This window comes from Tachypleus tridentatus, chromosome 12 (assembly GCF_004210375.1).
Source record: "Tachypleus tridentatus isolate NWPU-2018 chromosome 12, ASM421037v1, whole genome shotgun sequence".
In the NCBI taxonomy this organism is placed as follows: Eukaryota; Metazoa; Arthropoda; class Merostomata; order Xiphosura; family Limulidae; genus Tachypleus; species Tachypleus tridentatus.
In genome coordinates this window covers 24,947,411-24,971,109 of record NC_134836.1, presented here as the reverse complement: position 1 = coordinate 24,971,109, position 23,699 = coordinate 24,947,411, and the positions used below count along the sequence as shown (strand labels likewise).

At 31.8% G+C, this 23,699-nt stretch overlaps 2 protein-coding genes across 2 annotated transcripts in view; both read right to left on the bottom strand.

Annotated features, from left to right (window-relative positions):
- TM9SF4 (transmembrane 9 superfamily protein member 4) overlaps positions 1 to 23,011 on the bottom strand; it is a 60,595-nt gene extending 37,584 nt beyond the window's left edge. Inside the window, exons 1-5 of the mRNA XM_076473209.1 lie at positions 22,684 to 23,011; positions 10,115 to 10,364; positions 9,455 to 9,623; positions 2,405 to 2,507; positions 1,836 to 1,888 (exon numbers count right to left, since the gene is read on the bottom strand). Coding sequence (XP_076329324.1) covers positions 1,836 to 1,888; positions 2,405 to 2,507; positions 9,455 to 9,623; positions 10,115 to 10,355 — 566 coding nt within the window. The 5' untranslated portion in view covers positions 10,356 to 10,364; positions 22,684 to 23,011. The remainder of the gene's footprint in view (positions 1 to 1,835; positions 1,889 to 2,404; positions 2,508 to 9,454; positions 9,624 to 10,114; positions 10,365 to 22,683) is intronic.
- LOC143235242 (uncharacterized) lies at positions 8,088 to 8,911 on the bottom strand. Its single transcript, XM_076473208.1, has 2 exons — positions 8,773 to 8,911; positions 8,088 to 8,590 (listed from the first exon to the last, which is right to left on the bottom strand). The coding sequence occupies exon 2, from the start codon at positions 8,587 to 8,589 to the stop codon at positions 8,215 to 8,217; it is 375 nt and encodes a 124-aa protein (XP_076329323.1). The 5' UTR covers position 8,590; positions 8,773 to 8,911; the 3' UTR covers positions 8,088 to 8,214.
- Positions 23,012 to 23,699: the final 688 nt, after the last annotated feature.

The following is a 23,699-nucleotide window of genomic DNA, read 5'->3' as shown; positions in this document are numbered from 1 at the left end:
CTATTCCATAATTACACCCGAGATCGATTAAGAATTGCCTTCAAATTATCTTATTAAATAAAACATTTTCTCCACCAAGAGGAGTATGTTATAACCCAATATATTCATAAATCATCTATTCTCATACCTGTACTAACAAAATCAGAAGCAAGTCAAATGTACTTATACATGGATGCTAAAGCTAGATGACAAGGGGAATTTGCTGATCAATCATATTTAACTAACTTGTTATTCTAACATGAGATGGCTAAGAGAAAAAACTTACACCACTTAAACTGAGTTTTTATATCTACAATAGACAAAGCACATGTAGTTCATTGTGTGGTTTTGGGCACAACACTAAAGAAACATGACATTTCAATCACTGGGTGTTTAAATAATCTAAAATAGTAACAACCAGAAACACTGATTTTAATTAATTTATTTTCATAGAAGTAACTGATTTAATGGTAATTTTTATTTCTGAACAGTTAGAATAACCAAAAACATTAATAGTTGGAAATACCAATTAATTATTTTTGTGATATTAATCAATGTAAATAACACACAAGTAATAAATTAATCAATATTGATTAATCAATTTAATCACCATGTCCTGATGAATATTTGGGTATTTTTAAAAAATTTTGTTACTGTTGGTCACTTTAATGTCCACACACACACACACACACACACCTTGTCAAACTACTTGATGAAATCTCATGAACAACTTCAAAGTTTTAGCTATGATTCACAAAAATGTGAAACTTTAGACTAAACAATATGTTCATTTTAACAAAATCTTCATACTTTAAATAAAAACATAACACTTTGAGTTACAACTGTTTTAACTCATTCCAATAGCTGTACAGATACATTTATTTATTGTGGATCTTTACAATGGTTTTGCTCAGCTCCCCTCCCTGCAGAATCTAAATATTAAATATAATAGATGTTTATGATTATACAGAATGTCTTCTTTCATGCCATTGTTGGTTTTCTATTCACTTTAGGAATTGGCTAGAGTTGGTATATGTATATTCTGAAACATTCAACAAATTTCATGATTTGTCATTTCTAAAACTGTTATTCATTGTTTGACTGGACAAATAAAGTGAAACATTTAGATCACCAATAAAAAATATAATTCTATGTTGAAAGGAAATATTTTGTGGTCTGTTTTTTTTCTTTTGAAACAGTGTTTCACAACAAAAGTTTTGAAATTTCACAGCCTAAAAATGTAAAAATACAAGCATATCAAATGGATTTTTTATTATTGAAACTAGACTTAAGTCTGTGAAATGTTTCATGGAATTTGTTTAAATATCTCCAGATTAAACAAAGGATTAATAAAATATCTAATGTAAAGAAAGGGGTAATTAACTGCTAATGTGGAACTTCAAAATAACTTCCATTATCATTGTTCTACACATTTCAGAAATGAATGTCACAGTCTCCTATTTAAACCTGAGTTCTTACATTTTGTTCTTCTTCAAACACTGAAATAATAGCAAATGAGATTATTCTCAATCCTACTACATTAGCTACACAACATGTTCATTCCCAAACTGTTTTACCTCTATTAATAACATTCTTTAGAGATACCCCAAGATTCTGCCACAGAGCTCATTTTTAAGTCTATTATATAATAGAGCCTAACTTTAAAATTAACTATCCCACAGGCTCAACAGTCCACCTGTTGTCCTGATAATTTTACATTTAAGCTTTGGACCCATTAAAGCATTCTAAAATGGACCACACATTTATTTTTACTCCTAAACTTCTGATAAAGTTCTTATACTTTTTAAGCAATTAAGAGATAAAAATAATCAATCACAGAATAAGGAAGGACTTACCCATCTTCAGTGTGATACTTGAGAATTAACTTCAAGTGGTTGTTAATATATGGCTAGAAAAAAAAAGTAATTTTCCAAAAAATCAAAATAACTAGCAGTTAAACATTTGTTGTCAAATGTTTTAAAAACAATTCACCCTTTTTTCTCATTTTTTGTAACTAAATGTTATAATAACCTTGGTAACATTTTTGCTACTCCTATTGAAATTAAATAATTTCCTTAAAAATGCTCATCCAGTTTAAAGTGCAAAGTAATCATAAAAATATATAAAAAAAACAAATTAATACCTATGCCTCATCAAAATTTTGATTTTTTGTTACCATATGCAACTCACACGAGCAACATGAATATTTCTATCATGAGCCTATGGCAAAAATGTGTTTATTAAAACAAACTACAAGTTGCAGACAAAGACAAGGTTTCATTACAAAGCTTTAAAGCTATTCACTGGATACATTTTATTTATAAAATACAGAAGAGATTTAAATTCATGGAAAACAGAATGTTAAATCTACTTCCATAATTCAACACCATTTGCTTTACTTCAGTATGGCAGAGTTTACACTTACTATTCCATTTTCAATAAATCCAAGCCTGTATCCATGTTCATACTGTGGCTGATTTGTATCCAACATCTCAAACCTGGTGGCACATGGTAGGTTGTCTACAATTCTAAAGGATGAATAAAAAAAATACATTGATATATACTGTGTTTGTATGAGCAAGAAAATGAACCAAAGGCTGTCTTATGATCCAACAGTCAGGACACAAATAGTTTTGATGGCCACAATATCTTTCTATTTCTATGTACTTAAAACAAAAGAACTGGAACCCAAGTTTGTAAAAAATATTTTATCTAATGCTAGTTATTAGAAAACTGAATTCTAGTGAGTATATTCCATCCTGGAACTATTTGGAAGTTAGAATAACTGCACGTATATATAGGTATTAACATTCTGTTCAGTGTACTAAATAAAGAGCAAGTTTAGTAAACTGTTTTAACTTATCAGGTTTTTATCTGGATTGTAAACTTTATTAACACATGTATATAATTAATACTAAAGGTTATAACTACAAATACAGTACATAACATGTAAAAAGTTATGTTTGCAATGCTTATTACTGAGTGCTCACTTTTTTTGAAATCTATCTTTAAATAATCTAAACAGATAAATATTTACACTGACTAAGTACCTTTATAGCAGATGAAAATTTTATAAACACATTGTGACTGAATATCAAACACCTCTAGTAAGTATCCATATCAGTTAGCTTCCAAAAACACTAGCTTAGCATTTGTACGAGTTTCTAATACATGTTGTTAATGATTTGCTACTAGTTTCTGAAAGAATAGTTTAAACAAGACATCTTGTCAAATGGAGGGAAAATTTTGTCACACAATCATTGATCATAATTACAATGTTATATTAGAAGTTAATATTTTTACAGTAATACTTACCTCTGCCAACACTAACAGCTATTACTTGACTACAATGGTTTCTTAGAATTATATTTTTTTCTTGCTTCCTCCAGTCATTTATACTACACCCAATTGCAGAAAGTGTCTGCATAGATCGTGGGTGTACCAAGATAAAAGTGGTACTGAAGTGTGGGAACCACACTACTTTCAGAACAAATATGCTCTTCACCTTGAACGTAGTTCCTATATCAAGGGTAGAACTGTTCATGAGTAATCATCACTACAAGCTAGCTCTAACCAGAGAGCCAAGGCTTCACTACTCCAGGCTGGAATTAAGGGGTCTTGGTTTCTATATCCCATGTTGGTGACTAGGACAACTGGACTACAACATTATATATATGTATATCTATATAGATATATTTGTGATTGGATTTCAACCTGTAGCCATTGTGAGATGTGCTCCAAACAACCCAACAATTAAGAGAGATAAAACAAATAATCAATCACAGAATAAGGAAGGACTTACCCATCTTCAGCGTGATACTTGAGAATTAACTACAAATGGTTGTTAATATATGGCTAGAAAAAAAAAAGTAATTTTCCAAAAAATCAAATACAGCAACACCACAGGCTCAGAATAATGGGATCATGTACATTGTACTTAACCAAAGAAAGAGAACTCATCTGGTCTGGAATAATGAATATCCATCCTCATTCTCCAATTGATTAGGCAAGGAGCCTTCTGCTTTCCCATGGAATTATGGGAAGGATGTGGAACAACTGTGCTCAACCAAAGGCCCAGAATGAGACCACTCCATGTTTGAAATTACAAAGAGATAGTAGACCTCCTTCTATGAACAATATAACAAATGGATATTGATAAAAAAGACGGGCTATGTAAACCCCAGCTGGATAGCCAAGCATCAAATCTGAACTGATATTATGAATAGGCTCCTGCATAAACTGGTACTATTACTAGTGATATCTGAGAAAAAAACATCTACAGACTTGGCTAGGAGGACTCCCATATTTGTCTTCTTCTCTAAAAGTAAAAAAATTAGAAAAAGGTACAAAGCCTCTGTCCACCACATCAGTGATTGGAAGCTGGGCATGATAAACATTCCATAGCTCCAACAGTACTCTACTAATAGAATCTGGGGAGTAATAAGCATTGGGGAATCCGAGGTACAATGCTCTGGAAACAGTGCAATAAGTGAACCAGAAATTCTAAATTTTTAAAATCAAACTGACCATAATTTGTTCAATCCAAAGATCAGCATGGACAGAGATAATCCCCTTTAGCTTTACTTAAGACAGTCCATGAGTAGCAGTACAGCATAGTATGGTAATACCACCCAGTAAGCTCCTAGGTGGTTTTACAGAACACCACAGTTCTACAGAGCCTGTTGCAACTAGTAGTGCATTGATAAAAACAAAGAAAGATATCCTGAACATATAAATAAAAATACTTGCCCCTCAGGATAATCTAGCAGAAACAGTTAAGACAGCTACAGGGGTAGGCAAAATCCTTCAGACAATGAGACTGAATCAGTCCCAAACAAAAAGCCTGTCTGGGTTGTATCTGAACACAAAAGTAGGTTATGAAGGTCTCACAATAGATAAGATGTTGCCAGCAGTAACCACTCATCCATGAAATTGTGTATGCACAGTATAATGGAATAAGAAAATATATGATACAGCAGGACCCATGTGAAGTTTATTTAAGACCAAAGGAAAAAAAACCCAGACCAGCAGTACCTCACTCTTGTGCTGGTGGGACTCCACCACTGAAGCAAGGTGCAGATAGAAGCCAACTACAACCATGTTAGACATCTACAATCCCAGTAAAAAAAATCAACACAAACTGGGGAATTTTAACTTGCAAACCTTGGAGAATCTATGTATTGAAATAGAAAAAGATGATCAATGACTAAATATAAATCTCCTGCCTTCATAGGCCTAAGAACAAACAAGAATAAAAACTCTGAAGAAATAATACAACTCACTCACTACCCTCACACCAACCAGGTGCAGATAATCTTAGAACTAAGTTCCAAATCCCAGTGAACTGTGGGAGATGAAAACTCTACAAGTTGGTTGTATTGTAGAAGGGAAAATGTGAACTGAATTACCAATTATGACCCAAAGGCTTGCACAGCTTCTGGACCTCCAGAAATTCATGAATTGAGCCCTCACAGTTCCTGAAAGTATACAATAATCATTAACACTGCTGGTGATATGATTAAGCAGTGAAAACCTTAGATATAGGAAAATTTATTCTGAGTACCAATGTACCAAGGAGCTGATATTGGAAATTAGTACTCACAAATAGGGGAAGAACTATAGCCCCCTCCTGTAGAAACTGAAGAAATCTGAGACTCCTAAAACAATTAGAAGGAATGCAGAAACTGAAAATTAAATAAAAATGCATTCTAACAATGTATCCAACTTCTCAATAAAACTGGTGACCCAGAGAATCTTCTAGCAAAGAGAAATGAAACAAAACAGTATGTTGAAGTTGAATTATAAGTTCATAAATACTCTCTCCATTAGAGGATCTAGACCTATATAAGTGAACCATAAACTCTGCCTTAGGACCCCAAATTTCAAGGAGCATATATTATTTGAAAGTCAGAAAATTGCACCTACTGGTGGTAGGTGAAAGCATGAAGTTCCAGCATGTTAAATAAAGTCTAACTGTCCTTTCATGTAACTAAGGAAATCTTGCATCCTGAACTACAATATCCATGTAACAAAATATTTTCTCCAACACCCTTCATCCATCAATTTAGTTGCAGGCTAAAAATCAATTGGGAAAAACTCAAAATACCAACAAAAGAAAACAAATCAAAGCCAATCTTAAAGTAGTCTCCATTTCGTTTTTCATAGAACAGTTAAAGACTGTGGTGAAGTAAGTTTTATTAGAGCAAAGCAACTACAATCCACCTTACTTGTTTATCTTAGGGAATCAAACCATGGACATCAGTGCTGCAAGTCCATAGACTTACTACTTACCACCAAGGGAGCTAAAAATCCAGGCTTAAAAGTTGGCACAAAAAAAAAAAAAAGTAAAGTCTCATAGATAAGGAAAGGATTGCCTTCAAATGCAACCTCAGTGCCTCCAGGAGGATCATCATAGATCTGAATACATCTTCATCTCAATGCAAATAAGATCATTGAAAGTTTCAAATAAGAGTGACCTCCCATGAAATTGTTGTGCAATTCCAGATAACAACTGGAAGAAATTTATGTTAAATTATTATAATTATGAAATCAACTAGATAACATTACAATGTTCAAAGTATCATTGAACAATCATAATACTTGGAAACCCATTAGTGATGCATTTTCTTGAAAAAGTGATAACATTATATTAACAAGTATTATATTAACAAAGTGTTTAAATACAGTACCAGGACAGAGGTCACTTTGAAGTAGGTGGAGTGTATCATGAAACAAGTTTATCATTGTCAAGAACAACTGAGCTGGATTTAAAAGACTGAAGCAAGTAAGAAAATATCAAACTGATGCTTGGATGGACAAAGAAGAAACTCTGGTGGTGAAGAAATAGTTGTAAGTGGCAAAGAAGGTAATTATGTTGTGGAATTTATCTCGAGTCTAATAACACTAGGTAACACAAATTTTGTTCCTGGGTAGTGTGTTACTTCTTAATTGCTTATCTGGTAAAAGTACAGAAAAAGGCCATTTATTCTCTTCAAACTTTGCTTTTGTGACCTGGATGATGAAATTAAGAAATTAACCTATTTTCCATGTAAAAATGGGCAAATTTTCACATTTTGATTTACATAAAGCCTGAATAAAACATACGAATCAAGATTTACATGTATTTATACCAAAGTTATAAAAAAATGGACAAAAATGTTTAAAAGTGAGTAGTTTTTCGAGATTTGCAACTGTAATGTAAATCACTTTTATGCATCAGTCACCAAATATACCCTCCCATCATGTTTTATTTATACGTTCCTTGGTAGCAGCATTCAAAGTCCAGTATTTCTTGGAGGAAATGCTTGCCTTGCTCCTCTGAATTTATCAAAATGAACATCAAGGATATGGACTTCCACGGATATCCTGCAGCCCATTTTACCATAGTTTTTTACCAGAGCCTCAACCAGTTTCACATAATATTTGGCCTTGTGATTGCCCAAGAAGCCCCAAACCACCATGACAAAGCTGCCCCAAGCCTTTTCTTCCTTCCTACTAAGCTTCTTGGAGAATTCTGTGCACTCCAGGATCTTCTTTATTTATGGTTCAATGAAGACACCAGCTTTGATCTTTTCCTTAGACAGCTTAGGGAGGAAGTCTTGAAGGTACTTGAAGGATGCAGACTCCTTATCAAGATTTGTGACAAATTGTTTCATAAGACCCAATTTTATGTGCAATAGTAGGAACAACACCTTCTGGAGGTCCACTAGTGGCTCACACTAGACATCATGACTCCCCACAAAGAACTCGGTCCATTGTGGCCAGTACTTCTTGTTGTAGTACGCTGTGGTGTCCCTGCTGTCCCAGAGGCAAAGATTACACCAAAACTTGGTAAAGCCTCCTTGGAAACCCATCAGGAATGTCACCATTTTGAAGTCTCCAATAACCTTCCAGCCATACTCAAACTTCAAGGCTTCTAGCAAGGTCTTAACGCTGTTGTATTCCTCTTTGAGGTGCACCAAATGAGCCAGGGAAAGAGAGGTATATTTATTCCTGTTATGGAACAGCACAGCTTTAAGGCTTCTGGATGAGCTATCAATGAAGAGGTGCCACTTGTTAAGAATACAGACAATTCCAATTGCCCTGCAGACCTAATACATTGTGGCAGAAGCAGAGTCCATCTTGACAAATGAAGAAGCTTGAAAAATGTCAGTGATGCATCCTCTGACTTGCAACTTGCACACTTTCATCTAACAAATCCCACTCCTTGAGCCTAGATGTCAAAAGCTCAGCATTCTACTTTGTTAGACCAAGATCCCTGATCAAGTCATTGAGGTCTCTTTGGTCGGGGTAGTATGGGTTACTCTCACCATCAGCACCTCTGAAATTGTAATCTGGACCTTCAATGTCTACTTCCTCTTCTGATTTGCTGCTCTCTTCTGAGGATGGCTGCTTTCTCTCTGGCAGAGTGGGTACAGGGAGCTCAGGGCAGTGTGGCACTGGGGCGATGGATGAAGGAAGGTCTGGATACATGACAGCAGATGCATTCTTGCTTGTCCAACATTTGGAAGGGTCCACTATGCAGAAGTAGCAATTGCTTGAGTGGTCAGTAGGATAACACCAAATTCTCGGAATAGTGAAATTTATGGCTCTCTTTTCCCTCTGTACCATTCTGCAAAAGAATAAAATAAAATTGCTATTATGAAGAATGCATTTACTTCATCCATAACTAATGTGTAAGAGGTTCATGCAAAATATTTTATGCGATATATTTTCTATACTATTGGAAATTAAAAAAAAAAAAAGGTATTTAAATTTTAAAAGGTCTAAATTTTGTATAATATAAAATCTTACTATTCAAGCAAGCAAAAATTGTTCGTCTTATCTTCTAGAGTTGTTTTCCAGTGCTTGCAGGTAAAATGAGGTGCCCAAGGTTTGCTGAAATATGCTTTGTAGGCTTCACACATTTTAGCAAATGCTGTCACAGAGAACATTTTTGCTCTTGTCTTGATAAACTGGTCACATACATAGCAGAATGCATCTGGAGAATGCTTGCAGCTTCTTGATTCCATCTATGATAAAATCAGATAGGTCTGTGTGTTCACTTAGGCAGCTAGAACTAAACTGAAGTGGTGAGTTGTGAGCCCCTGTATGTGTGTATTACTATGGAAAGTTCGTGAAAATTCTTGTAAGTTCAAAAAAATTCTCTATCAGCTACTCAGCACTGAATCTACCTGGTATGTTCTAGAAAATGGGTAAATTTCAAAATTTCATTACCCAGGTCACAAAAAGCAAAGTTTGAAGAGAAAAATAGGTCTTTTCCATTTACTTTAGGCATAAGCAATTGGAAAATAACACTTTCTGCCCAGGAACAAGAAAAAGTAAAAATGTTATTACATAGTGTAAAACATACAGATGAACATAAATGCTTTAATAGAATTATTATTTTATTAGAATCTAGCTACAGTTTAACAACACACAAAGATGAATGTACACAAGACTGTTTATTAGAATGTAGATAATGTTTAATACATACAGATGAACATAATAGTGATGTTGGATCCGACTGGCAACCAACTTGGACTCCTCTTCTGACCACCTCATGGGTGTGCGAGGATCATGGCACAGAACTTTACATGATTGTATTACAGCCATTTTAACTTCATAAGCAGTGTTGACTATTCTGTCTCCTCTCAGAACTTCACCTGACAGCAATAAAAAGGGCTAACTACAGAAACAAGACTACACATATTATTGAAACCATTTTTTATTGTATTTATATTCTCATTCACTTGAAATATTAACAGATAAATAATGAACAAGATTTATGAAAATATTCAAGTATTTACAACTAAGGTAATATACACAGAAGTGTTAAGATTTTTTTTTTTCACCAATGTCACCCCAAACATGAAAATTTTGGAAAATCTTGATATGGTTATCTTTAAACAACAGTATTAATTTTCCTTTTATGCTAATCAATATAATAATGATTAACTTTTAAGTAAAATCACTGATGACATCTTTTGTTTAGGTTGTCTAATTTATATGTAACAAATATGTATATAGAATCACATACTACAAGAATAATATTGTTGATGGTCTACCTCAATTGTATTACCAATATGACATGGATGTCAAAATTCTGACCAATTATTTTTAAAAATGTAATGAGCCAAATTAAAAAAAAACTTACCAAGGTTTTCCGATTTGTAAACAATGGTGTTATTCTTGGGTCGACAAAATGGTAAAGAATAATATTCATAGGGAAGTTGAGTATGAGTGCTGGTCATCTTTACAGCTTTTACTTCAATAACCTGTGCTTTAGAAAACTCAACAGGGGCAACACCTGGAACATAAAACCCTAGAACTCTCTCAGTAAAACTAAGGGTCAATGACAAGATGCACAATGAGACTATTCTTCTATTCTGCATCATTTTGGTTATCTAGGAAAAAAAACAAAACAAAAACAACCAAAGCTTTATAATCAAATGACAAAATTTGTAAAAAAAAATTTTTTCTAAGTAACTGATCCTTTCACATAATATTTTAAATATATCCAATTTTAAAGAACTGTGATGAAATGTTTAAATCCATGTATATCTCTCTTCATAACTTTCCACATGACACTACTGTAGACACAAAACAATCAAAAGTATACATTTAAATACAACACATCACAAATGTTACTAACATACTATCCTTTCAAAGGTATATCTACATCTTATACTGTAACATAATGTTAGAAGTGCAGCAATCCCCCAATTAGCTGTTGCTATTTGTCCCAAGATTTATTGATAGAACAGTGTAAATGTGTCCTGATTAATTGATGTTGCTTGTCAGAGCATAAATTTTGATTTATTGATAAAATAGTGTAGAAATTCCCCTGAATAACTCCCTCTGCTTGTCATAATGTTTGTATTGTGATTTACTGACAGAACAGTGTAGCAATCCCCCCTGGCTAGCTTCTGCTGCTTATTATGAATTGTTGTACTGTGGTTTACTGATAGAACAGTGTAACAATCTCCCAACTAACTTCTCCTGCTTATTATAAATTGTTGTACTGAGTTATTGGTAGAACAGTGTAGCAACCCCCCCTTGAATAACTAACTGCTGCTGCTTATTACTTATTGTTGTACTGTGATTTACTAACAGAACAGTGTAGCAATCCCCCTTGACAAACTGCTGCTGCTTATCATAGCCTTTTGTACTGTGATTTATTGACAGAAATGTAGCAGTTCTCTAGAATAATTGTCAATACTTATCCTTACAAGTAGTACTGCAGTTTACTGATAGAATGGTGTAGCAGTCCCATTTATTAACTGCTGCTAACCTGTGAGGAATGCTTTCTATTACCCATTTATTCATTTTCTGTAACATGGGTTTTATAGGGATAAATATCACTTCTTTATACCATAGGGGTTGGAGAAAGCCTAGTTATCTGTATTTTAGTGACTGTAAAGGAAGAATGGGGAGGGGACAAAAGAATGTTGTTAATGGAGTTTAATCAAACAAAACCTTTGTTATCAGTGGACCACCTCAGGGGTCATTGCTCTTTCTTACTTACATTACTGATACTGACAATGGCATAATTGGTAAATTAGTTGAGTTTGCTGGTGACATGAATTCTTCAATAATTTCAAGCTATATTGAGGATGCTGTGTCATTACACAGTGATATCAAAGTAAATTGACAATCAAAGATTTATAAGAATAATAAATTGAATCACATGTTTTATATAGAGTGGAACCAACTGAACAGTATGACTGAAGATCCTAACACAGGAATGGATAAGATACAAAGCCATAAAATAGAGAGTTCTGTTGCTAGCAGTAAAACAAATGGTCTTATGTCACCAAGTATATTTGACTTACTAAAATAGGGTCAAAGAATGAAAATGTCATCATGCAGGGATGGGTTAAGGTTGTTTATTTTTTACTGAACAAGGAGTAATCTCATTGAAGCTTACAAATATCCTATGAAATAAGTATTATAAAGATCTTCAATTTCTTTGTGCTACATTCTGAGGATAACAGGAGTAAAGAATAAAAGAGTGACATGTGGAAAAAGTCAGGCAAAACTCCATAATTTTATTCTTCTAACAGAGTAAATAATTTAAGGAACATATTTCTATTGGTATTAATATAGTCCAGAAGTTTATAAGAAGAGTCAATGATTTCCTGAAGAATAAAAACAGTAGCTTATACAATAACTTCTTCCATAAGCAAGAACAGTCCTAAAAAAACCAAATGGATCCTTTCTGTACATATTTTATGCTAATGCTTACAAAATAATTATTTCAGTTCCATTTTAAAGCATTCTGTGGGTTAACAAATACTTAAATTTTCTGGGGATGGCAAATGAAAAAATAAAAATATTTTGTTTAAATAAAATGCCTACTTTACCATACTGATCATGGAATATACTGTGAATAAAACCAACAGAAACTGGTAACAGAAAAGCACAGAAAAACCACAATATTTATTTGTACTATAATAAGTATAGTTACTATAATACCTTAAAACAATTTATAATAGTCCAAAAACAGTAGTTCATACATAATTGTAAAAAACAACATTGGATAGTAAATATATGTAATAAAAGTATTAATAAATATTTCAGCTACAGAAGAAAAAAACTGTTTCAGTTACAAAATTCTTGCATTAATCCATACTATATTGAATTGAATCCAAAGTTAAGCCTACCAGATATGAAAGAGAATTTCCCGATATGATTGAAATCAAATGATACCTGCAAGGGATTAATTTTTATACATTTATTTTAGTATCTACATTTGTTTCAGTTTAACGCATATAATATATATGTTGTTAAATGTGTACAGCACAAGTCCTGCCTGTTTTCTAAATTTGTAGAAGATCCTTGAGTGTAAGAATGAACATTTTATAAAAACACAAGCATATCTTCAAATATTGTTGAACTTTCAAGAATCTCACCTAATGAGTATAAAAGCTAACCATCGCAAGACACTGAGAGACAGTTTTAGAATATTGTTGGTCGGCTACAATCAGTATATTATTAGTCTCAAAAGCTACAACTGTGATTAACACTTATTAATCACAAAATTACATATAGCTGATCACAAACTTTTACAGATTTTGAACATTACAAACTTCAGTAAATTAACTTCTGAAGTTAGTATTTTTAAAAGGACCTTAGATATTGCAATCAGTGAAATATGTGTGCTTCAATCTAGCTAGCCAACAAGAAGTGTACCTGTATGTCAAACATAGAACTCACTCTCCATGAACAGTGATAAAAGATTCAATTCCAAACCAGACAGATGACTTAGTATTGTTATTAAGTTTCTTAAACTTATATTTAAATCATTTACAATAACAGTAATTATAAATTGTATTGTTGTTTGTATATTAAAATATATATGTGTTGAGAAAGAAAATTGTATGTATTAATCTTGTTGGCAAATATAATAAATTTGATATATATTAATATTTAATTAACTTATAAATTCAAATTGCAAAATATGACATACAACATAAGTTGGAGACTCATGTGAGATAAGTCATAATATGTAACATATGTGTAAGAAGGAATAATGGCATAATTCTTGGTAAGATTGTTTCTTCATTTAACTCTATAGCTACTCATGGGAACTCAATAAAATTTCTGAACTATTTATGTTCCATAGTGCTTGTTGATCTCAGGGTCATTATAACAAAAATACACCCATCCACACACTCACTGCACTTAAATTGGTAATATGAGGGTTCAATGATGAAGTTAAGAAAAACTGTTCCAAGAGAACTGGAAGAAATATTCCACAAGAAGTCACTTGTGAATTACCATCACATTATGTGACCTTATCACAAATTACTATAAATCTTAACAAAGAAGGAAAACACTAGAGAAATCTGGTTTAAATTACCATTAAACAATTAGTCCTCCCTATCTTATTCTTGAATGTAAAAATGTGCTCAACTCAACTGAAACAAACATTTTACCAACTATCCTGACTCAATTTTACTTCTTTATTATCAAAACACACCAAACTCAACAGCCACCATTTAATTTCTATAGAGCATAATGGTCTATAAAAGATAAACTACTACTAGAAAAAACAACCATGTAACACCAAAATGGTGTTAAATACATTAGATGCTCAAAACGTAACAAAGATGTATACTTTATTTTTCTTCCTATATTTCTGTTATTTCACCTTGCAACTTTGATAGAATTTTTGTCTACTACAGGTAGCAGTTAATTAATTGAACATTTTTTTCTTTCCACAGCGAGCTTTGCTACTTAGCACGTCAGAAGTATACTGCACAAATTCATGTTATAGATTTAAATAAAATTATTTTATACCATTTGAATCATTTTATTGTCAATTTCAGTTTATGTTTTAGTAAACATTCTTAAAGAAATTGTAAAGTGAAATACTGAGTGTATAATTAAATAAAAACATTTTGGTGTTATAAGGTTGTTTATTTCTGGTGTTAACCAACTTAGAACAGCCAGCCTGATCTCACTTTATTATTTACTATCAAAATATACACAACTCATAACAAAAACCACCAGTTGACAATAACCTTAGCCCCTCCAATATTATTTTTTATTTCCAAAACTTACTAAAATCAATAACTTGTTATAAACCAGTTTAACAGTCCTTCTCCACTTGTTTGTTACAAGTCACATTTAACAGTCCACTTGTTTGTTATAAATCAGTTTAACAGTCCTTCTCCACTGTATTAAATAGGTCCTACATATGAAATTCATTAAAACAGGATTTATTTGCAGTATGAATGCCCTCCCCAAAAAAAACAAACCAAAAACTTTTTTCTCTAAACTGTAACAAGAAATATAACAAGAGAAATTAATACAAATTTTAAAAGTTATTGCCCATAAATATTTGGAAGTATTGACAGTGCACTAGAAGGTAAAAAAAATATTTCAGTAATGATTTTAGACACGATTAGAGCTTCTTTCTTATACTAAGTTGAAGCTAGATATTGCACACTGGTTACATGTTCCTTCACTTTCACAAATATCCTCAAATAGTGCTAAAAAACAACAAAAATAAACATATGAGCTGATGGGCTGTTAGGTTTAGTATGTGTAACACATTGTCACTTGTTCTGAATTGATGATCACAGTATTTACCATATGGCATGCTGCTTCAGTGTCCATCAACCAACTGCACAAAACAAATGATTTTTTGGTAAACACAAGAACAAAAAAATGTTAAAACAAAATAAAAGGTAATACCTATTTTTTCAATAGCAAACAAACTGAGCATATTTAAAAACAAAACTTCAGGTGACTGATTTAAGTAACATTATTAATTTTATATTTCAGGCAATAAGTAAGTTGCTTACATTTTCAAAACTGCACACAAAGTTTAGAAACCTTTTCTACTTCAAGTTACATACATAGAGTTCAAAGAATGCTCTCAATCATTTTCTAACACTTAACCATATATGTAATATTAAGAGATCATTTGGTCCTCAAAGTTGTCCATGTGCATGCAATGAAGTACAAATTTAAAATTGCCCTTTACTTTTAAATAATGCTTTGATTCTCCTCTTAAACCATTGTGATATGCAAGCCCTGCTACTGTGGCCAGCAAGCAATTCATTCCATAATCTAACAATTCTGTTTGAAAAAAATTGTGTATATATAATGTAAATATTTTGTATTGTATGTTTTAAAACTTCTTTTACAAATTTTACACGTCTTATCCTCTCACCTTCAGCACAAGATGGCCTGTACTAAATAATTTGAGGGGATCAATAGTAAAGTTCAATAAGATCACTGTTTTACTCATATTTCCTCAAGAGCAAGTGAGATATCTTAACCTATCCCACTTAGATAACAATTCTATCCAAGGATTCCTCCTATTCCTCCTCTGAACCCTTTTCAATAAATAAATATTAATTCTCAGATAAGAAGACCAAAATCACACATAATATTCCAAGGAAAGTCTTACCAGTGATTTGTATAGAAAGATAAAAACCTCTCTTTGACTTGTAATAAAAAACAAACAAACAAACAAGAGGTCTACTGATATACTGAAACTGTCCCATATACTAAACATAAACAAAAACAAAGCCACCTTTTACCATTTTAACTAGCTTATAGCCTGTCAAGAATGACAGGGCAAGTACTACCACATCCATCCCACAGTATATACTCTAGACTCGTATTTCATAGATAACTAAAATAAATAAATTTTGTGAAATCAAACTTGACCAAAAAGCAGAAAAGTACAATCAAATGTTGGTAAACTCTCTTGTGAGCCAATCAAAATTAAGATAATTCATGAAAACAAATTTATGATGTATTCATAGAATAATCATTGGTAAAATCAGTTGGATTAATATTTATAGATAAACAGTTGCATTTGGTAATACTACTTTCTAACAATGACTTTTATGTCATATTCCCTACCAACAAAAGTATAAACTAATATTGTTGTTAGTCTATGTACTGAAAGTAGGAAATGAGATGAAAAGAGATCAAAATTGAAAGTATTTGTTGATTTTAAATTTCTAGTCTCCACTGATTATGTAACTTGGTGTTTGATTAAAAACATTGGCAATATAACAGAAAATGGCTTTACTAAAATAATTTTAATTTAAAATGAAATTGATATTTTCACTTTCATGATAACTTTCATGCACTATATTCTAGGCTAGATGATCCCTTACTACACATTTACTTTAGGCTTATTATACCAAACACTTACCTACACTTATATGGCTCTCTTGGAACCCTGTCACTAAAATCATAATGAGTAGACAGTAACTGAACTATTATAGATGGATAATTGCATTTAGGCTCTTATGACTCCTCTTGTTTTGAGGAATCAAGCATGACATGACATATATATAGATTATATAGTTGTCATATTTTCCCTTAAACTACTGTATCTATTAAATATGAATGCAATCCTTTCTAAAGATCATCTCATTTGAAAAATAAAGCCGTCTTGTATGAAGTTAACACCTACCCTGTCAAAATTTATACTTCCACCCCCTTGTCCAACCATTCTTACCACTAATTACAAAAAAAAAGAAAGATGAATCAACATCAATTCCCTTAAGAGTCTTAAACACTCAGATTATTCATGAGTCTTTGTTTCTCAAGAGATAATTTCAAAAATCTTAGCCTGTCCTTGTATAATAACCTTTCAGTTCCAGGAATCATCCTAGAAGCTATCCTTTAAAGTCCTTCTTTAGGTAAGGAACCCAAACTAAGCACAAAACTCTAAATAAGACGTAACCAGTGACTTGTACAATTAAATTATGTTTTTAAGACTTCTATTCAATATTTCTGTAGAGACAACGTAGAATATTATTTTTTCTACCACTAGTAACAGCATGCTGCTTAAATGGTTTAACAGACTGTTCAACCAAGACAAAATACTTTTCTTCCACAGCACTGTTAACATTACTCCTACGAAAATTATAGTTAAAAATATCAACAAACATGCACACCTTAAATGCATTTATATTAAAAGCTACCTACACTTGCCCAACTCATTGAATATGTTATTGTAAAGTATCTGTATCTTCTTCACAACCAGTGATATCCAAGATTTCAATATTATCAGAAAATTTGAGCAATTTATTGATTGTTTGTTCATCATGACATTAGTGTTCATTAACAAAAGTAATAATCCTAACACCATTTATAGCAATCTTCAGCTTACTTTCACTGTCCCCTGCTAGTACAGCAGTAAGTCTACAGATTTACAATGCTAAAATCAGGGGTTCGATTCTCTTCTGTGAGCTCAGCAGATAGCCCAATGTGGCTTTGCTATAAAAAAACAAACACTTTATTTCACCAAGTTATTTTTCTACCTAAAGAGCAACAACTTCTCCTACATCTAAACAGATAAGGTTTTTAACAAGATTTTGTGTTACCTTTGTAAAGTGCTTTCTAAAAATTCACTTACAAAAAATTTACTCTATTATACTCATCAAAATGAGCAGTAATCTCTTCAACTTTGTTAGTTTATTTTTGAATTCCACATAGAGGTATTCAATGGTTATTTGCATTAGTTGTTCTTAACTTAGAAGTGATAGACCAGAGGAAAAGCAGCTAGTGAACACTATTCAGTATTTTTTTAATCAGAGAAAAGTGGGGAACTGACAATCATATTACAGCACCCACACACCTAAAAGATGAGCATTATCAGTAATAAGATGTTATCTAAACTCCTTAACCACAAAGCCATGCCAGACTAAAATTCTTCAAAGAATTTCAAAGTTTAAAAAGTCAAGTTTATATCCTAGTGAAACAAAGCATCTTGATTTTCAAACAAGTTTTAGATTTTGTTAAACACATTTGCAAAGCAATTTTTATAAAACTTTTCTTGGAGTAAGACAAATGGGTCTAAAATTATCTGAACAGCTAGTAACATCTACCTTGGAAAAGAGGAATAACATTTGCCAACTTCTAATATTTTGACACCTGCCCCTAATAGAAAGTTGCTAACAAATCTAACCCTTAACTTCCTTCAAAACCTTTGGGAAAATCCAGAAGCCTTAGTCTTGAAACATCTTAATATGATAACTTTACTTGATCTGTTTTCATCTAGCAACTGTTCAAGATGATGAATATTGTTTAAATCATCATTAAAAAACACAGAAGTTGAATTAAGTAACCCAGCCTTCTCATAACAATAATATTAATCAGAAATAAGCCTTCTTTTATTGTCCTTCAAAGGCCCTAACAACTTGCTTACCCTTAATGTAGTTCAATAAGTTTTATTAATTCTACATTTTCATTTAACATTTTTTTCATGCATCCTTTAAAACTGCCTGATGTTCTGTTTGACCAACTCTCTTGACCTATAATCCTCTAAGTCTCTCATCATAGCAGAAAGTTTAAAGTTCTTAATTTTAAAATGTTTTTCTTTAGCTTACTTCATTTTATTTATTCTGATTTTCTCCACTGTCCATCCTTTGTGTAAAACTGCCTTTACAGCTGACTTAATAGCCCTTGCAAACAAGTCAGTACCTACTCTATGTGTAACCCATACATTCTACAATATTTCCTTTTCCAATCAAACTAATCACACAAGTCCAACAACTAATCTGATCACATTTACATGTTAACCTAAGCTTAGTACCTTAAGCCCTCGTGGCCTACTTATAATATTATCCCAACAATACACATAAGCAAAACAGCAGTTTGGTTTTCTTTACAACCAAAATTCAACTGGTGACTTCCATGTGTATAAAGTTGGGACATACCCTTATTTTTTTCCACTTTTGCACATAAGATCATCAATCACAAAAAGATTTGACTTTTTTTGGGTTGTCAATAATCACAAAAAGTTTCAGGTAAGCCTTCAACAAAATGGATATTGGGAATGGTTTGCATTAAGTTAACATACAACTATTAAAATTAACTACAGAATTATACATTGTTTTCTGAAGTAGGGTAAACAATACAGATAATTTGAGAACACATAGTTAACAAAGTGAGTTTTACCACTTCTAGTTGGAGCTGATGCTAAGCAAGTGAAAGGTGTTGTAAACAATAATATCAAATTACAATAATATACACATAATAAATTGTTTTACATATAAAGATCAACTTTTCAAGAAGTAAAATAAATAATTTAATCTAAAAGCCATATGGTAGGCTGTTAAAAACTGACAATATATATTTTTTGGTGTAGACAAGAAAGTAACTTTTATTTCTGGTTTGCTTTGTCTGAAATATTAATATTATCAGTTTCATAGTACAAAACAAGCAAACAATGTCTCTAGTGCATGGTAAAATTTTTGAAATGAGATGTTAAAAACTAAATTTTGATATTATGGATTTTTGAATGTTATTTGGTTTTATTATTTTATCCTTAGAAATAAATAAATAAAAACATTTAAACATAAAAAGACTTAAGATTAGGAACTGAAATAGTAGGTATAACCTTTTAATTTAAATTTTAGTAATGTAGCATATATAATACTAGCTTAGGACTAGCATCTGTAAAAGGTAAGACAAACCTAATACTGTTTTATTTAAAAAAAAAAAAGTCTTAAAATCTATTTAATTGTCAAACTTAGGCTTCACAGTGTTTATAACAGGTTACTGGTATTTAATTGTAGTATTGACACAATAATACAATGGTTAAGAGTAGTTCAAGAGTTTATTAGGTGTGATGGGTTTAATTTGGGAACTCTGAACTACTATACACTTTTAAGGTAGTAGAGAGGATGTTCAAGTTATATGTTGTTTGTAGGTTGGAGAAAAAGCTGGTGGCCATCCTAGCTAAAGTTGAGGAAATAGATAGAGAAGCACAAGCTGTGGAAAATGACAGTATAAAGTAGTGAACTTAATTGTAAAGACACTATTCCTATTAAGCAATAGGTTTCAGGTGTAGATGAGGAACTACTGGAGGGAGATAAAGCAGAAGAAATAGAGAAGAATGTGGATTATAAGTTAAAACAGGTCATAGTTATAGATGATTCCTTGACACAGCATGTGGATAGAATATTCTGTTGGATGAATAGAGAGAAAAAGATAGCAAGAGTTATAATGAACAGGATTAGCAATTATGCAGTTTTTGTTGTGCATGTAGAAGCTAATAATATAGGAATGAGTAAGTCAGAGGAGCTAATTATTAAGTACAAGGGGTTGATAAGCATTTACAGATAAAGACCATAAATTGATTATTATCTAGGATACTGTCAAACATTAATTATGGAGATGAAATTTTGAGAAGGTCAGTAGGGCTAAATGCTAGGCTGAAATTAATGTAATGATGAGTAGGTTAGCTGTTCATGCTTGTGGGATTTTTTTTGAATAGATGGTTTACACTTAAGAAGAAAATTGTCTGGCATGTTTGCAAGGCTGCTAACTCAGCTGTGGTAAGGGCAAAAATAAACTAGATAAAACTGGAATGAGTTTAACATAGGGAGATCAGTACAAAAGTAGTTATGAGAATATAATTAATTGTCACTATTATAATGATAGAAGTATAAAAAATAAAACAGATAACTTTAGGGCACTAGTAGGAATAAAACATTTTGATGTAATGGGAATAACTGAAACATGGTTAAATGTAAACGATTTTGATAACAGAAATTTCTTTGAAATACATGGCCATGGGTAACTTATTAGGGATAGTGTGTTAAAGAGAGGATGAGTAGCTCTGTATGTAAAGTGTGAGTTATGTCTTGTTGATGCTGAGAATTTTTATGGTAATAGCAAAAAGTTTAAGTAAGAATTTGTTACAGACCACCAGATAAAACTGGTCAAATTAGTGGGAAACTTTTTATGACTTATTAAGTCATAATTATAAGATATTTTAATCTAAGACATTAATTTGGAAATTTTAGAGTCAAACCATGAGGGAGAAAGGTTTCTTGAAACTGTTCAAAATGAATTTCTTCACCAACTGGTCAAAGAACCTACCAGAAATAATGCTACTTCAGATTTATTATTAACTTCTAATACAGAAATGGTTGAGAGGGTTGAAATTGAGGAACACCTTGGTACAAGTGATCATTGCTGTACTAGGTTTGATGTTTTGCTACATATGGAAATTAGGAAAAATAACAACTTGATTCCAAATTACAAAAAAAAAATTCTTTTTTAAGGGATGCAATAAAAATTATTTGTTCTGAATTGAGTAGCTAATGTGTTTGGAGACACTAAGCAAATGTGGAAAATTTTTTAAAGAAAAAACTTTTCAATACTGAAAATATATTCCTTACAAAAAGAAAATGGAAGCTGCAAATAATAAACTACATTGCTTTGTAAAGGGTATAAGACATTATAGAAAAGTATCACCAATTTAAGAAATTTAAACTGATTAGTATTATAGAAGATTATGAAAGTTGGTCAGAGAGGAAATTAGGGTACTCAAAAGGATGTGTGAAAAAAAAATTAAAATATAAAAATTAAAAATAAGTATTTTGTAAACTACACAAAACTAAACAAAATGTTAGGATAAAGATACAACCATTGAGGAATAATAAAGAAAGGTTTGTATCTGACAGTTATGAATTGCTAGATTATTGAATTGTATTTTTTCTTTGTTTTTTAATAACGAAGACTTAAACATTAACTTGTTACTATAAAATGCACAATGAACTAGAATTACCACTCATCATTCACCTTATAGAATTATTTCATATTCAGTGCTAAAACACAACATTCTGTTTTATCATTAACATGGTTCGTTTATTATATTGCCTTGGATGCAAAATTGACTATTTTTAGAATTGTACAGGTGGCAACCCTACAACTTGGATTATTGAGTAAAGTTAAAATTATTCAAAATTACTCTTACTGAACACAGATGTAAGAGATTTTGGTTTAAATTTTATTTTTAACCACTTTATTTTCTACAGCTATTATTATTATTAACATTAACAGGGTAATTAAGATTATATTAATTATTATAAATATAATTTTTACTTCGATTATATGTTACTGTAGCCTGAAATTAAAAAGCAAAACAATTCAGTTTTATTGGACTAATAATATCACTAATATTGTCAGCCTCAATTGAGTATTTTGTACGAATTAAACTTGCACTGTTCTTTAAATTTAATGTTATATCAAATTATACATACATGAACATCACAACATTTATATGCCTTACTCAACAATTTAACCTGGTTTTTTGACAAAAACATCGCTTTTGTTGGATGTTCTATACAGTTGGTATCACCATATTAAAAACAACAGCAAAATTACGTACATTAATTATTATTCCTAAAAATATATACTAAATCTTCGAAGTACTAATTTAGTTGTACTCACTAATTTACTCGGCTCTAATGTCAAGAATACACACTTAGGCTTAAGTCTTATGTATTATTATTATAGGTTTTCACTTCTTATGCGTTCTTCTAACCTCCTCGCGCTCTGTACACAATGTTCAAGTAGAATATTGCAAAACTACCGATTATGTTTCCACGCACACATGTATATATTTAATTTCTATATTAAAGCTTTAAACAGTTTTTTTTTACCATCTTGTTACCATTATTATTTCATTCTAACAAAATTAAAATTTCTCAATTATTACATCCACAAATTTCTACCACTCTTCTTCTTCTTCTTCAAAATAGTAATGTTGAATATTAAATATTAATCTTATTTTCAATGTACATTGATACTGAAAGAAAGATTCGAGGATCAGTTTCCAAAATAAAGGAAGAATACTTTTTTAAGGGAGTCATTAAAGTCGTTGGAAAAGGTAGGAGCCTGTAAGAAAATGTAACATTGCTTCATTATTACTTGGGATAACATAATATATCGTTTTGAGGCAACATGAGACTTTTTGGCTCATCTCGGCTGTTCCATTTTCTGAAACAACCTAAACTTATTAATAAATACATTTAAAAATAATATTAACGCCAGCTCTTAGTATTCATACACTTATCAAGTTTTTCTTAAATTAACTTGAAAATACTGCCCCCCCCCTACAAGCTTGATGAGAGGGGGTCAGGGGGCTACAGTCCCGGGGCCTGGGATCAATTAGGGGGCCCAGGGAAATATGGGATAAAAAATAATGTATTTTCGTTTTTATAATATACTTAAGAACAATTGCAGTACTTCGGGAAATAGCTTTGCCTCAAAAAATTCCTTTTTATCCAAAAAATGTAAATTCTCAATACATTTGCGTTCCGCTCACCAGAAATATTGGTCATACGCCCATGAATTAATGAGGGCTTCAAAAAGGTGCCCGGTGGCATAAATGTCCCAGGAGCCTGACCTACTTCTCGACACCCTTGTCCCCACAACATCCGAAGGCAATCCATTCCATAAGCCAA

What these genes read in the sequence shown, in the direction of transcription:
- LOC143235242 (XM_076473208.1), bottom strand. Translation starts at nt 8,589, where the DNA reads ATGGTACAGAGGGAAAAGAGAGCCATAAATTTCACTATTCCGAGAATT.